Below are 16,052 nucleotides of genomic sequence, written 5' to 3' on the forward strand. Positions count from 1 at the left end.
TTTGGATGTCTGCCTTGTTTTCAAATGTCTGGCATCAATAGTTCCATGACTCATACAATACCTGTAGACATAACTCTTCGCTTTTTTATTTTTTTAAACTTTTTTCTTTTTTTTTTTTGCACAAGTCCCACAATAGATGAATATGATTGTGTTGATACTAGGTTGATACTAGCATAAGACTCAAAACAGCTGGTCTTCTTTGCAACTCGTATTTTGTAGAGTCGCCTAATTTCTTTTTACTTCCCTTTCTTTCACACCAGCTGTGTGAGACAAAAGAATTTCTGAAGACCCCGAAGTTTATGAATGGAGCATTTCTTCATTGACCAAGTTGGAAGAACACAGAACTACCTGATGCCTGACATGCTTTGGGAGAGTTACCTTTACCCTGTTTGTCATCTTACACTAAGGACCTTTTCTTCAATTGCTTCATTCCCAGTGCTTCCCTCCACTGGAAAGATACTTTTTTATTTAAATGCCTTAGGATTCGACTCCATATGTTGTAACCTAAACTTATCTTAAACATTTCTAAACTGTTCAGCTCCAGGGCCTAGAATCTCTCACAATGGGGTCAAATTATTTAACATGCTATGGTCTTCATTCTTGCTGAGTCATGCTTGTTTTGACCTTCAGTTATTTGTCTTGGGCTCTTTACTCAGTAAATTTATTTTCCAGTTGCTTTTTATGGTATACTGGCACCCGAACCGTGTCTCTACAGAGGGACGAGCATCGTTGAAAATACTCCTGATAGGGATGCACTGGCAGCAAACTTACTCATCAAGTGGCATCTTTGCACCGGCCTCGCGACATTCTGCTGCCGAAGCGGAGCTTTGTGTGTGAAAGTGCTTTTGAAGGAACTGGTTTGAGGGAAGCGCTCGGGAAACCGGCCCTCACGGGGCTCCCGGCGCCGGCCGACCCGCGGCGGAGGCGAGGCGAGGCGAGGCGGGCCGGGCTGAGGCGCGCCGCCCCGGGGAGCTCCCTCCCCCGGCCGCGCGGACCCATGTGACAAAGCGACGGCTGTCCCGAAGCCTCCGAAGGGAAGCGGCCAGCCGCGACGCGGGACAGCGGCTCCCTCTGAGGCGGCGGCCCGGGGGCAAGCCCCACCCTGGCCCCTCCCGTGACCGCAGGTGCAGCCCGAAGCCGCGGCCGCCTTCCCGCCTGGCGAGCGGCTCCTCACAGAGGTATGAACGCGGCGCGCACCCCCGCCCCGGGCGACCGTTAACGGCTCCCCACGGCGCGCGGCAGCCAGGGCTCCTCGCGCTGGAGGGGGGGCCCACGTGCTGCGGAGCCGCCCCGCGTGCAGCCGCCCCCCCCGGGGTGGGGCCGGGGCCGGGCAGGGCGGCGGAGGCGGACGGCGCCCCGGGGGGCCGTGGCGGCGCTGCGGTAGCGGTCGGGCGAATGCGGCAGAGGGAAGCGGCGGCATCTGGCGGGAGCTGCTCCTCCCTTCGCCGTCCCCTCCTCGCTGCCGGCTCGTGGCGGAGCCGCCCCGGCGCAGCATGGCTCTCCCCGGGGCAATAGGTGAGTCCCGGCCGGGGGGAGGAGAGGAGGGGCAGCGGCGGGCTGCCGGGGACGGCGGGGACCTTGGCCGCCGGCAGGAGCGGGCCTGGGGCTGCTGCGGCGGGAGCGCCCCGGGCAGGGCCCGGCTGGGCCCCGCCTGCTCGGCGCGGTGCGGTGCGGGCTGGCAGCGCTGGTAGCGGCTGTAATGGCGTATGCCTGGTATGTACGGGAGCCCGTGGCAGTCCTGATCGATAGCTGCTCTTTAAATGGTCGTTGCATCGGTTCTATGCCGCACGCTTCAAGGGAAGCACCTTTCTCTTACACAAAGGTGCTGAACCCAACAGGAACCCAAGGTGCCGATGGAGACTGAGGAAAGGAGAGTGTTTGCTGGATGGTGGTTGCATCCCCATCGCATCGCATCCCATCCCATCCCATCCCATCAGGATGCTGAGCTGTTGCTCTCCAAGTCACTCACCTTGGGTAAAGGACAGCAAGCGCTTCTATAGAAGGATACAGGATATGAGATCCTCATTCCTGTTCCAGTTTGGGATGGCACAGTTCACATGAGGTGTCTCACGACTATTTTAGGTTTATTAAACTCCTTTCAGTGACATAAGCTAGCAGTGATGTGGGCAAACCTTTCGTTTGCTTGAGCAAAGAACATGAGATCAGATTTTATAAGAAAGAAAGGAAAAAACCCGAAAACAACAAAAAAATGCTGCTCTCTACAGAGGATTGATTGTACTTGTAGCTATGCTTTCAGACTTGAACCTATGTTACTCTAGTAACTTAAATTATGATTTCTCATGCAATTTATTTCCTACTGCATTTTTGTTTCTGATCACAATTTTTTAAGAAAACGTTCATTTATACTCGGAAAGTACTCAGCCAACGATAACCGCTCAAGCATGCATTTTTTCCTGTTCTAGTCAGCCAGTACTGAAGATATCTTATTTGCTGATTCAGCAGCAGAAGAAATATTCCACACTTGACTCAGGTCTCTAACACTCTTACTGTAGTTGAATTACTAACTAGAAACAGTGTTTTTACCATGGCTGTAGTGGCCCAAAAGGTCCTTGTTTCTGGCAGCTGTGTGTCAGTTGCTGTTGTGGACAACTGTGCTCATTGAGGTCAACGGAAAGACTCCCATGACTTCATTGAGGTTTGAAATTGAGAAACTGAATCTAAGTTTGGATGCTTCTAAGGCATCCTAGTGCATTGTCACTAAATCATTCAGCTAAGCATGTATGTATTTTTGTTTCTTATGTAGTTATACTTTTTTTTTTTAATGAAGACTCAGTACTAATTGCAAAACAAATGCTCTGCAAGAGGAAAGACTACATTGGGTCAGATCAAAAGTTCTTTAAAATCAGTAAAGTTTTTCCACTGTCCTCTGAATTCGTTACAAAAATAAGAACACAACAAAATGTAGGTGATCACTAAATTGCCATGCTATAGTCCAATGTTTCTCTCGTCACCTTTTAATACTCTATTTGCTTTTAGAATAAAATGAAAAGTGTTCTCAAAGCAACTGTGAAAACAGGTGGATGTTAATTAGAATCTTTTAGACTGAAAACAACAGGATCACATATCAAAAGGGATCACATATCAACATATGAAATTTGAAGCATGCCTTCAGAAATACTCTAATAGGAGTGTTGATAAGTTATGCCTTGAGTGGTTAAAAACTGCCATGCCCCATGCTGATTTCAGCATACATCAAATTGTTTAAATGAATACCATCTTATAAAATATATCTGTATTTTTGTAACCAAGAAGGATTCTGAAATGTTGGTTTGGACACAAGCTGGACATATTGGCAGGGCTTGGATCCATTTTTTTGTGATGTTCATTGCTATTTTTAACTTACATGATAAGAATTAGATCTTTGTTGTAAACTCCATAATTGTGAATGCATTGAAAAATTCTTTAAGCATATAATAAATAGTGCTGGACAGTGCTTGCAAGAACTGTATTTTTTTCTGCTACAGAATGCTACCAGATATGTCAAAATCCACTTGTTGCATAAGAATGAAATATAAATAAAACAATGAAACAACAAAAGAAACGCTAAAGATGGTATTATCAGTAGTGCTGCTGCAACAAAATGGAAATATTTTGTTATGAAAGGCTACTTAAATAGAAATTGAAAATATTAAACATATCTTTAGAAAAATCATATTTAAATGCCAAGAAGAAATTAAAGTCTATATGCTGTCTGCTTCCCACATGCAACTCAAAAACAGGATATGACCTACAAAAAATATCCACCAAGTTAACTAACTACATTTTTACTTGGTTGTACAGCCATTTTATTTCATAGCAGCTGCATGATCTACGTATTCGTGGAAAGAATGGGATAGAAATAGGAAAAAAAGAAATAGGTAGAAATGTGCAATGTTCTTTTCTAACTTGCTTTTGGCTCTAAAATTGCTTTCAAGTGACAGCAGAGAAGGAAGCAGGCAACTGAGTGGATGTGATTTCCTTGTTCAGTGCAAGTACGTACATACAGCTTAACACACACATTGCAAACAATGGTCTATCAGATATACCAGTAAATTGCATCTTCTGGCAAATCTGCACGTACCTATCTTAGGAATTTTCATGATGCAAGGTAGCACCATGTGACAAGGAAAGAACACTCCCATTACGCGTTATACCCTTGCCTTTTGTTATGGTCTCAAAAGCAATCCGGAAGGCCATCTTCTGCTTATGTTTTAACACTTAGTACATCTCCAAGTCAGCCAATAACTATGGGGCAGTGAAAATCCCATATGGTACACGTTTAGGTATACTCCTAACCTTCCTTTAGGAGTTTTTATACTTCAAACTGAACTGGCACGTTATAAATTGTGTTCCTATTAGGAAAAAAAAAAAAAACACCACCTCAATGAGTACACAAAGAAGTTCTGAATTTGCAAATTAGCATGGCCCCAACAAGTAAAGATGCTCATGGATTCTTACAATTCTTGCATACTGCACAGTAGTTTAAACTCTGTGTTTAGACTTCTACTTAATTCACTTTCTGAACAGAAGGCTCTGGAGAGACTTCATAACAGCTTTCCAGTACTTAAAGGGGGCTTGCAGGAAAGCTGGGAAGGAACTCTTTGTCAGGGAGTGTACTGACAGGACAAAGGGTAATGGGTTTAAACTAAAAGAGGGCAGATTTAGATTATATATAAGGAAGAAATTCTTTGCTCAGAGGGTGGTGAGGCCTTAGAACAGGTTTCCCAGAGAAGCTGTGGATGCCCGATCCCTGGAGGTGTTCAAGGCCAGGCTGGATGGGGCTTTGGGCAATGTGGTCTGGTGGGAGGTGTCCATGCCCATGGCAGGTGGGGTGGAATTAGATGATCTTTAAGGTCATCAACTCAAACCATTCTGTGCTTTTTGTTCAGAACTCTTAATTTCAACAGGCATACCACAAAAGAAAGAACAAACCCTAATCTCTCACATATCTTAATTCTACTTGTATTTATAACTTTTAACTGTCTTCCTTATTAGCTGAGATGCCCAGACAGTTTCCAAAGCTGAACATCTCAGAGGTGGATGAACACGTGCGGCTCCTAGCGGAGAAAGTATTTGCTAAAGTCCTCCGAGAAGAAGACAGCAAAGATGCCTTGTCACTATTCACCGTGCCTGAAGATTGCCCTATTGGGCAGAAAGAGGCCAAGGAAAGGGAACTTCAAAAGGAACTGGCAGAACAACAGTCTGTGGAGACAGCTAAAAGGTTTGTTTGCTAGTTGCTTTCTTAGTGGAAAATTGTTTTTAAATGTGTTTGAGATAATACTGAAATGTTTGGCAAATAACATTCTGCCTGTTATTACTTCAGGAGAAAGGTGAACAGCAGGTACCAAGGGCACCTGTGTGATGTCCTTCCGTGCTATGCAGATGGTGTGGGGATGGGTGAGGTCGTCTCCTCAGCTGTGCTTCCAGCAATAGCATAGATATTGCTTATGCAACTTTAACAAGCAGCATTGCTGAGTAGAAGTGGAAAAACCTCACTCATTCTTTAATGTAAGAAAGAATCAGGGAAAAAAAGAGGACAATTTTTTTTCCTTGAATAGAATAGTTTCATTCAGAGAAATGGAAAATTTTAACTTTCAGAAAACGACTAGTGGTAAGATATTTCTTTTAGTCTCTGTAAAAATAGATGAAAGCAAAGTCTTGACATTTAACATCAAGGGAGAAACAGAGAGTGGGATGGGCATAATGAGGTTATTTGTAGGTTTCCTTAACTCATGGAGATAAAATTGAACTGCTGTCAGCTATAAAAGTGCACATTTTGAATTTTATTTTCCTAGGTCAATGTACAGACAGTCCATCTTCAGTTTACCCATGAATCTGATCAAGCCAAACTCGATTTGGTTTACAGTTTTCTTGCGTGAGGGAGATAGCCTTACCCTGATGTCAGGCTGTCCCAGTATCTTAACCTTAGTGGACTGGCTGGACTATTTGCTAGAGTCACATGAGTTCAGCAGCAGTCTAATGCCAAAGTCTTGGATGTGTACAGACTCATCATAAAACAGGCAAACAAGAAAGCCTTTGAAACTGATAGGTAAACACATGTACCCTGTTAGCTCCAGACCATCAGTTGGGCAGCACATGGCATTGTGTTTCTGGAACATAAGGGAGAAGAGTTGGTTTAATTAAATTAAGGTATGACACACTGATGATGCAGGCTTAGATTCTTGTTTTTGCTTTGTGCAAGTGGTTTTTCCAGTTGGCATGTTCTTAAACATAAGTGCAGAAGGGAAAACTAGATGTTATTCATACAACTATCTGGTATCTTTCCTTCTGAAACAGTAAGTTTCACTTTTAAGGTGAGAAACTGCCTCATAAAAATGTTCTATCAAACTGTGTGTTTGTGTGCCTTAAGTTTTGTACAAGTTTAACAGTGGGAAGTGGGATATTACATATATGTTGCTTACATGTGGGAACAGAACAAGTATTTGCCCTTATTCTAAAGGATTGAAATGTACTTAGAGAACAGTTATATGAGTGAAAGTTGCTTTCAGTTGCAGTTGATCCAACATTGCCTTTCAAGAATTTCATACTGATTTCAAAGGTGGCTCCAATTAGTTGTGAGGATGAAATCTGGTCATAGGGTATTATTCATATTATTCACACCACCACTGTGTGCTGAATGCCACAGAGGTAATACGCAACTTCCAGAGAGAATTCCAGTATTCCTTTTCCTTTGTTAGTGGTTCTTGCTAACATACTAAGGTGTTGGCATCTAGTTTATAAAATAAACGAAGAGAATATTTCCATAGCACATAACAAAGTGACATCACAGGTTGCTTATTAGATGAATATTCAAAAGACTGAGTAAGAAAAATAATGAAATTTTTAGAGATATTACAAAACTTCACTCAAGATATTATGATTACTTCACTGAAAATTACAGCATGCTTTTTCAGCTGTTTTTTTTTCTAAGGTACACATCCATCACAGTTTTGCTGAGAAAGGGTCCAAGTTTTTAAGTCCATGGGGGATAGCCATTTACTGCCCGGAGGGGAGAAATAAATTTGCATATCACAGCCATACGATATTATTACTCAGATAACCAATGTTAGCCTTTTGCCCAAGTCTCATCAAACACCACCTAAGGAATAACTATGTTTGCTCATCCTTGTTCTTACAAGTTTAATTGAATGATTCTATATGAAATTTTGGTGCATAGTGTTGTTGGACAAGTAGATGAGTTTTTAAAGCCTGCATGTTTTGGGAAGAATGAAAAGTTTGTATAATAGCATGATAACTTACATCAACTTACCTTATGTGACATTCACTTACTTTCCTCTGATACTTTGAATTCTAATCTTACTGTCTCTAAGAATCAAATCCTCCTAAAGTAAGCCCAGTGATCATGTTTTCTTTCTATCCAGAGACTCACTGATACTGGATTTGTAAGAAGTGATACAAAATAATTTTAGTGGTATCTAAGAGTGATTGTAAATAAATCATTGCATATTGTATTTGTGTGGAGGGTAAGTGCAATTGTATGTAGCGTATACCATGTGAAATATCATTGGAATAAAAGCTAAAAGCACAAATATTTTGTGACCAACATTTTGCTCGTGGTATGAGATATTTCATCTCGTAAAATTTTTTAGGGGATGATTTCTTTGCTGTAATCTGTTTTCCAGTGTACTTCATGTTTTATATTGAGGCTCATTTAATGCTTTATACCATGAATTCCTAGGAAGAAAAGTTTCAAGATGATTCGATCTCAGTCTTTATCATTACAAATTCCATCTCAGGAATGGAAAGCACCATCTGCCAATCCTGTTCTGTCTCCTACAACACCAGTTCTTCAAAGTGGTTTTCTGCCAGTCCAGGTGCCATACGACGTACCAGAGTTTCAGAGAGTTTCAATTAGTGGGGACTACTGTGCAGGGGTAAGAAATTATTTTTCTCCCTTCCTGTATCTGCAGGAAAAAATTCCAAACCACAAGCAGCTAATGCATTTACAAGCAGCTAATATATTTCAAGTGTGAAATGATACTGCATCATGGCTCTCTGCAACAAACTGTAAAAGGTTCTATGAACAGACTGATTTGTAAAGCACTTGAATTCATGTCATTTCAAATTATTTATACTTATTCCCATAAAAAATAAATTGGTAACTAAAATAGATAAAAACATAGGCATTGAATACACAGGTAATATATGGTAGGAGAAGGAAATTCCATGTGTGTGTATGTTTTGCATGTTGCATTTGGACTCTGCCTCTGTCACTGGCTTCCTGAGACCTCAGGTAAGATCCTTATGCTCAGGTCACATAGATCTATATTTCTGAAAATCCACTCTCCTTGTTACTGGCATGGTTTCAGTTTGTGACTAAAACTGCCATTTTATTTTTGTCAGTATTTATCCAGTCTTTCCTTTCAGGTAACAGTTGATGATTATGAACAAGCTGCCAAGAGCCTGGTGAAAGCCCTTCTCATTCGAGAAAAGTATTCACGTCTTGCCTACCATCGTTTCCCAAGAACAACATCCCAGTATTTGTGTAGCATGCAACATGAAAAATGGAAGGTTGAAGATGAAGTGCATCCAGGTGAATATCCTTATTCTTTTTAAAATATAGAATTAAAACCATATACTACTCTACTAAAGGTGAGTTGGGTTTTTGTTATGATCTCTTCGGAGTGTCTTTGTCTCTGTAACTTATTCTATTAGTAATTGGTGGAGAATCACTGATGGACTTAAATTATAAAGCCTGTATCTGATCAGAAAGTTTGAAACTGTTAAAAGCTAAAACCGTACTGGACAGTCATTGATTTCTTTCCAGCAAATGGGATGGTACATAGTACACCTGTGTTCCTCCTGGAAAAACATACATGGATATGGCTTCAAGTGAAAAGTCATTCCTCCTGATCTTGGCATACTAAAATAAAATGGATTATGAGCTCATCTATGTTATAAATTGAAGCATGATACAGACATACCAGTTAGCAAGCCCTGAGTCAGTAATTTCACAGGCATGGCACGCTTGCCATGTCAGGTCTGGAAGCTGGATAGTCACATTTGGTGGGCAGTCTGCCTGGGTAAATAAACTCCAATCTCTCAACAAGGCTTATTAGGTTGGACATATTCCCAACTATATATGTCACAAATCGTATTTGTCACCTAAGTGGGTTGTGTCTTGAAAGCTTTGCTTATACATGAAACTGTTTGCACTGCTAGTTGTTGGATTAGCCTGTGTGGAGCAACCTTTGGTCTGTTCAGATTTGCCAATGTTGACAAATCCATATTGTTGGCAATGTAGTCTCAGCCGTAAAGTGACATTTTATATTATTTTAAATCAATTAGCATGTAGGTCACTAGTGGGAAGACAATGAAGAGAAGTATTTTCAAGCATTTGTTATACCGAAAGAGTGCAAAGAGAACAGTACACTGGATATTCACAACAGGATAGATACTTTAGAACAGCTGCTGAGAAGATATTTCCAAGCTATTGTTAGGTTAATGATTTTTTTACAGTTATGGTTTTAAGCTGATGTTTTATTAATAATAAAATATCACACTGCCTTAATATGCACAAGTTAGAGATGGATAGTTATGAATATTATAGTACGATACCAGTTTATAGCAAAAGTTCAGATGCTTTAGGTGGATAAAAGTGGATAGTTACTTTTTAGTCTTGGTTTAACTGAAGAGGTAAAAGGATTCTGAATGATAAGAGTGAGTGCAAGGATGCAGTTCAGTTGACATAAATATATAGTTGTGATTAATTAATTTTGTAAGGGATGACAAAACTGTACTGAGCAAATCCTAACTGTCTTCTGGTACTTCAGTCACGATTAGAAGGCCAAGGAGAAAACTACAGTTGTGTTGTAATACCTCTGGGTTCCACATTTCTTGGTTCTATGCAAAACCAATTAAACAAAAAAAAATAAGGAGTTTTATTAACACACACAGACACACACAGAGACACACCCACACACCACCACTGCCTTGGTGAAGTGTATTCAGTGATTGTTGAGAGAAAGAGAAGACAATTGTATTGTGTGTGCACTAGTCTACCTCACTAGACTATGGGAGGGGCAGAGGTGGAGAAGTAAGGCAGTCTGTTCTTTTCTGGTTAATGTTTCAATATGAGAACAGCCGCATACTGTATACTTAAATATAAACTTCCAAAATTACTACAGTGAGTCAGAAGGTGAAAGCAGTGAAGGTGGGTATGAAGTCTACAACTGTTAGATTGTTCTAAAATATAAACTGTACTTTCAACCATCCCAATTTAAATACTTCTCAAAACTTAATTTGAAACTTGTCATCATACATTAATAAAGAATAGTGTTAAATCTATTTATACATTGGTTCATAGAACTCTAATAATTAGACTAAAATATTTGAACAAAGGTAGGCACTTAAATAACTTGAGTGACTGCAATTAAATATGAGTCTGTCAGAATAGAGCTATGTTGTAACAACAGATCTTCTCTAGTAACCAAAAATATAATTTTAATGCAAGTATTGAGATCTGCTAAAAGTGAAATATTATAGAAGTAGAAAGTTCTCTTTCTACTTGTTTGGCCTTTCATATAAACCACTTCTAAATACAATGTAAATTTATTTCCAGACTTCCATTCACCCCCAGATGAAAATGAAGATCCTTACAATCTTGATGATGCTCCAGACAATTTGGATTATGTTATCAAGATAAAAGGTGGCATTCCCTTTGTTTATGATAACAAAGAAATGATGGAACTCAATGAGCCTCGGAGTTTGCCATATCCTGACCTGGAGACCTACACTCTTGACTTGAGCCATGTTCTTGCTCTAATTGCAGATGGTCCAACGTATGTTTTTCTTTTTCTTTCTTCCCTGCCCCTTCAGGCTGCTAGTTACCTTAATATTTCTCACTTCTATGATATTTAATTCCTCAAAGTATTCATTCTACAGCCATGCTTGTTTTGCCTTTCTCTAGCATTAACACATCACAAAAAGACTTAAATGAAATCTAGCTGTATGTTCTTTTCTTTTTAGTTTCTTTGCATCAGCCATGGCAGAATGAGCAGCAGTTAACAGAAAAGCAAGACATCAGTCAAACGTTCCCATTCAAGTCAAATCTGACCTAAACTTCTTGAGGCATGGGAACTGAAACTTGAAACTTGAACCTCACCTTTTTTATTTTGGCCTGTGCTGAATTTGAGGTTTTGAACAGTTGTCTGGAATTCCTTAATGTCTGCTCTGCTCTTGCTGCATGAAAAGAAACTGTGTATGTACAATATACATAACAGCTCAGCAATATACTCAGTCCAGTTTGTTCCAGGTGTGAATTAACTGCTCATGTGTTGCAAAACTGATCTGCACGTGCATAATCAAAATAGGTCTCACTTCCCAGAACCATCAAGCTCCCAGGAAATCTCCAAAAACCAGAAATATAACAACTCTAGCATTGTCACTGGTACACTGCAAAGTCCTTGCCCAGTGAATAGGGAAAATGTGTGTATCTAGTTTTTAAAGTTTACTTCCCAGCTGAGTACTGGAAACATCAGTGTCCTATAGCCTCAACACCAGGAAAGGAAAAGAATCCATCCCGGGATGGGACAAAGCAGGAACCTGGACTGTTCTTCCAAACTATTTGCCCTGCCTGCCAGCACTGCACTCCTAGTCCTCCTGACTTCGAGATCAAGTCGTGGTGACAATGTGACAAGTTTGTCACACCTGGTGCATTTTTTCCTACTGGAGTTTGTGCATGACACCTGCAGCATAATCTGCCTGCCTTATGCTGGCAAAGCAGCTGGCCTGAACAGAGCTGTCCCATTCCCTAACCACTTATTCATGAGCAAAAGCCTGTGCTCCTGCCGTTATTGTCAGTATTCCTGCTCCAGATCAAAGTTAGCTTGAGTATGCTGCTTTACAGTATGCTCTAGGTAAATGCATTTCAAGTTTCATTCAGTGTGTTATATTCCAAGAGAGACAGATATTGGGAAGATTAAAGGACAATGAGTACAAACTTGAAACCAAACTGACAAACTGAAGACCCTTCTTTTTACAGCATTTCTTAACAGTCTACGTAAAGGAAGCCAGAAGAAGGAGGGGCCGTGGTAGGACATGTTAGAAAACTCAGCATCTTTGTGAATACAGCAGCAATCCTTTGCTCCTTTTGCTTCTTCAGATTAAGCATTTGCAGGCTGATTCACTCTTCCTGTTAACTATACACAAACCAAGAGGAAAAAAGTCTTTTCAGTAATCCTGTTGCATAAGATTTTCATACTCTATTGTCTCCTTGTTTGCAACAAGTGCTTTCCTGTCTGTCATTTATGTCTGTCACACATGGGCCTTCTTGGACATCAAGAACCCATTGTTCTTTAACCTTTGCTCTTCTTCAACTGGTGAAATCTTACCCCTACTCTTCAGACTTCCATTCTTTTGAATTACAGCATAACCCAACAAAGATAGCCTGCAGCAGGCAAACTGGTCTTGATCAGTATCTGATACAGTGAGACTGTGTTTGAATCAGACTTTAAATTTGTTACGGGATTTGTATTCCTTGGAGAGATTGTCAATAAAGAAGTAGAAAAAAAAAGAAGGCTGAGTATTACATTAATAGTGACATAAAAATATTGTAGATTTGATAAGAATTGACAGATGGTGAAGAGAACAAACGTATCATTTGTTAAAAAGAAAATGAAAACCATAACAGAAGATAAAAGTGAAGCTGGAGGAGTAGGCAAGCAGGAACAAAAAAGCATGACTTTTCTAAGAAGAGCGCACAAAACTATTTTGGAAAAAAAAAACAAACTGATATATCTACACAATAGATGCCTTTCTAAGGCATAAAAATGAATTTATATTGGACCTTATCTTGGCTCACACTGAAAATAAGCATTGGGGGAAAAAGTCTTTATTTTCATAGTAAAGTAAATCTTGATTATAGGTTGTTTCTGTTATATATAAGGTGATCTGCTATATTGGATTTTTCAATTCCAGAATAGTAGCAACTGATATCACATTTCATTTTAAGTTTTTTTGTTTGCTCTGGTCATATCGTTACTAAAAGAACTTGGTTTAGGCACAGATAGAGCGATAAAATATTTGGACAATGTGAAGCACCTAACAGTGTGGTTATGTATAGGTTCTGTTTCATTAGTGGTTTCACAAGTAACTTTGGTCTGATATAATACTGGATATTGACCAATGTATGTGTTAACCTTTAGGAAACAAAGTATGGATTGGCCCTTTATTTCATTTTTAAAAGTATCTGTTTTTACTGTGAAACCTTTGAAGGTCTTTCTGAACTTGAAATACAAACAGTTCTAAGTTACAGGTAATTTTTTGTGTGTGTTTTCTTTTACAGAAAGACATACTGTCATCGTCGGCTTAACTTTTTAGAATCCAAATTTAGCTTACATGAGATGTTAAATGAAATGTCTGAATTTAAAGAACTAAAGAGCAATCCCCATCGAGACTTCTATAATGTGAGAAAGGTAAGTGTGGGAAGGATTAAAGACATGACATTATTTTCAGCAGGAGTTCCAACAGTTTTGCTTTTTTTTGTGTGTGAGGTGTAGATGATATGCATGAAGTTGTGTGGGAATACTATTCAATTGAATTATGTTATTTTCAGAATACTAATTTTTTTCTACATGGTAACACTCAGGAACATTAACCTGAATGCAAGTGTGTTAAAGGGATTATGCTAAACTCCTCTATTTACCTTTTCAGAATCAAAGGGGTTTAACTGTATGTAGATTGCTTTAAAGGAGTGAAACAGTCAATCAAATTAATCTCGCTTGGATTATGAATAAAAGCATCCATGTGGAGCCTTCAGTTTAGTTAATTCGCTTAAAAGGTAGCTCAACTGCATTTGTGTGCTTTCATGTAGATAAGTCATAATAAACCGCAGTATGAACAGCTGTATATATTTTGGGTAAAAAAATTCACTTCAAATTGAAATTGCGTGTGTATAAATACATGTCAAAAGATCTCCTACGGAAACTGAACTCATGTTTCATACTGCCATCAGTATCTGGTTTAAAAAAGTTAAAGCCTGCACAACATTACGAAAAACCCCACACTTATTAGAGTTACATTCTTAGCTGCATCTGATATGCACTGGGATTTAATTAGGAGACAGGTTAGGGGAATCATAGGAGCTTGTTTCATTTCCCACCACATACTCAAGGGAGCTGCATTCTTTTAAAAGCATGGAATCAACGGTGTTATGTTGCTTAGTTTGCTTCCCTTTCTTCAATTTTAAAGGATGTTACTGGAGAGAAAATGCTTCAGTTTCATAAGTGAGATTTCTTCACAAAGCAGTAATCATTGCTGGTGTTTTTAACCATTTCAGGTCCATTTTGCGTTGATTCCATAGACAATTGAAAGAGGTAGTCCTTACTTTGTAACTTTGGAATTTAGATCAACAATCTGATCCTTCTTGTTATGTTTTGGTTTGCTAGTACATCAAAAAGTCAGTTTGGCTTTTCTCTATAGTGTCCAGCGTGCTGGCTGCTGAATGTTTGCTACTGTTGTGGTAATAAACTGTCAAGTACAAAATCTGCTAAGCAAAAGTGTTTGATGAATGTATCTCTGTCTCTCACATGGCCAGAAGCAGATGGACTGTTAGATAAATTCTAATGAATTTCACGTTTTTATCTGTTATGAGTGTGGATGGGAGGATCTGTTAGCTAATTCACTCAAGTGGCCAAGATTCGAATCTGAGCTTGTTGGCAGTTATCTTGCATAACCCCAGCCAAGATACTTACTCCATGCTACATTCGGATAAAACACTTGCCTAGCTGATAGAGGTGTTAATAATAAAACATATGGTGACTGAGAGATGCAATGGACAGGTGTGGATCAGATAAATCCCTTGGCAATCAGTCTGAGTAGAGAGAAGCTTTACTTGCTCAGTTCAACTTTTAAAAGCAACTGTTCAATGTCTCTGAGCATGTAATTATTTTCTAATTATCTAGGAGTAAATAAGCCAGTCTACAAATGAATTAATGTTGTTCAGAAGCACAAAATGTGCATCACTCAAATTCAAGATAGCAGGAACAAGCTTGCTCTTCTCTGTCAGAGACTTGTCCTACTACTAGATATTGTTAAAAAAAATCTTGCAGCACAGAATTAATCTTGCTTAAACCCTTACAGATAATATTTTTATAAAGCACTCTCTGTGGCAAGTAAACTGCATTGTAGACAGAGTTACTGTAAGCCCCCAAATAATCGTTTTATCTTGGTAGTCTAAGTGACGTTTGGATCCATAACTCACCAGAAATGCTTCCTTAATAATAACAGTATCAACAGTGAAATTTATAATAGGAAACAGACACTACTAGGGCCTATATTTTCAGGATGTCTCTCTTTTAGTCAATCCTTAACAATACAAACTGCCCATATGAAAAGCAAGAAATAAGATTCACCCCCTGACAGAGTTGTTACTCAAGTTGTTGATTACATCTGTCAGACACTAGTATGGAAATACTGGTACAATCTGTTTGCTAATGTAACTGATGGAAAATAACAAAATTAAAGCAATCATGAATATAGTAGCAAGGTCTATCACTGCATTTAGAAATCAGTGTATTTAGAAAGGTACAGCAGAAAGCTGGTCAGCATTATTTGCTGACATGACAATCGGAGTTTATTGTTCTTTTCCCTTCTCTCTGACCCTACCCTTTTCTTTTCCTGGTTTAGTGGGAGTTATCCAGAGAGCTTATCAATATAATAAATCCCAAGATAAGATTTCCATTACGTAAGGGAAGTGTATGTGTATATTTGAGGTATTGGACTTGACCAGAATGCAAACAGGGAGATGTTTTGCACTGATCAAGCTGGAATTGGAAAATTACCCTTTAATAATGAGACAAACGTTTCACTACACAGATGAGAGTCCACAGGTAGTAAGATAGTGTGACTGACTCCACTTGGCTCACCACAGGAGGTGGACAACTGTCTGTTTAGGAGAAGGCTAACTTTAGACAAGACTTTTGAGTCTGCCATTAGAAAGGCTCTCCCACATTCTCCAGCCAATGCATAGCAAAGTGCAGTCACAGTGACTGCTACATAACTCCTGTTTGACTGCATTAGGAATGAAATAA

The 16,052-nt window shown here is 39.5% G+C and overlaps 1 protein-coding gene across 10 annotated transcripts in view; it reads left to right on the forward strand.

Moving 5' to 3' along the window:
* Nucleotides 1-986: 986 nt before the first annotated feature.
* AMPD3 (adenosine monophosphate deaminase 3) overlaps nucleotides 987-16,052 on the forward strand; it is a 34,302-nt gene continuing 19,236 nt past the window's right edge. For 4 of the 10 annotated variants that reach the window (XM_040559186.1, XM_040559188.1, XM_040559190.1 and 1 more), the window contains exons 1-7: nucleotides 1,410-1,515; nucleotides 1,823-1,974; nucleotides 4,996-5,221; nucleotides 7,700-7,895; nucleotides 8,389-8,554; nucleotides 10,583-10,802; nucleotides 13,307-13,436. In XM_040559186.1, coding sequence (XP_040415120.1) covers nucleotides 1,854-1,974; nucleotides 4,996-5,221; nucleotides 7,700-7,895; nucleotides 8,389-8,554; nucleotides 10,583-10,802; nucleotides 13,307-13,436 — 1,059 coding nt within the window. In that variant the 5' untranslated portion in view covers nucleotides 1,410-1,515; nucleotides 1,823-1,853. Of the gene's footprint in view, nucleotides 1,179-1,328; nucleotides 1,516-1,822; nucleotides 1,975-4,995; nucleotides 5,222-7,699; nucleotides 7,896-8,388; nucleotides 8,555-10,582; nucleotides 10,803-13,306; nucleotides 13,437-16,052 lie in introns of those variants that run through there. The other 6 variants (XM_040559191.1, XM_040559193.1, XM_040559195.1 and 3 more) reach the window with 4 other exon arrangements.

Source organism: Cygnus olor, chromosome 5 (genome assembly GCF_009769625.2).
Source record: "Cygnus olor isolate bCygOlo1 chromosome 5, bCygOlo1.pri.v2, whole genome shotgun sequence".
Lineage (NCBI taxonomy): Eukaryota > Metazoa > Chordata > Aves > Anseriformes > Anatidae > Cygnus > Cygnus olor.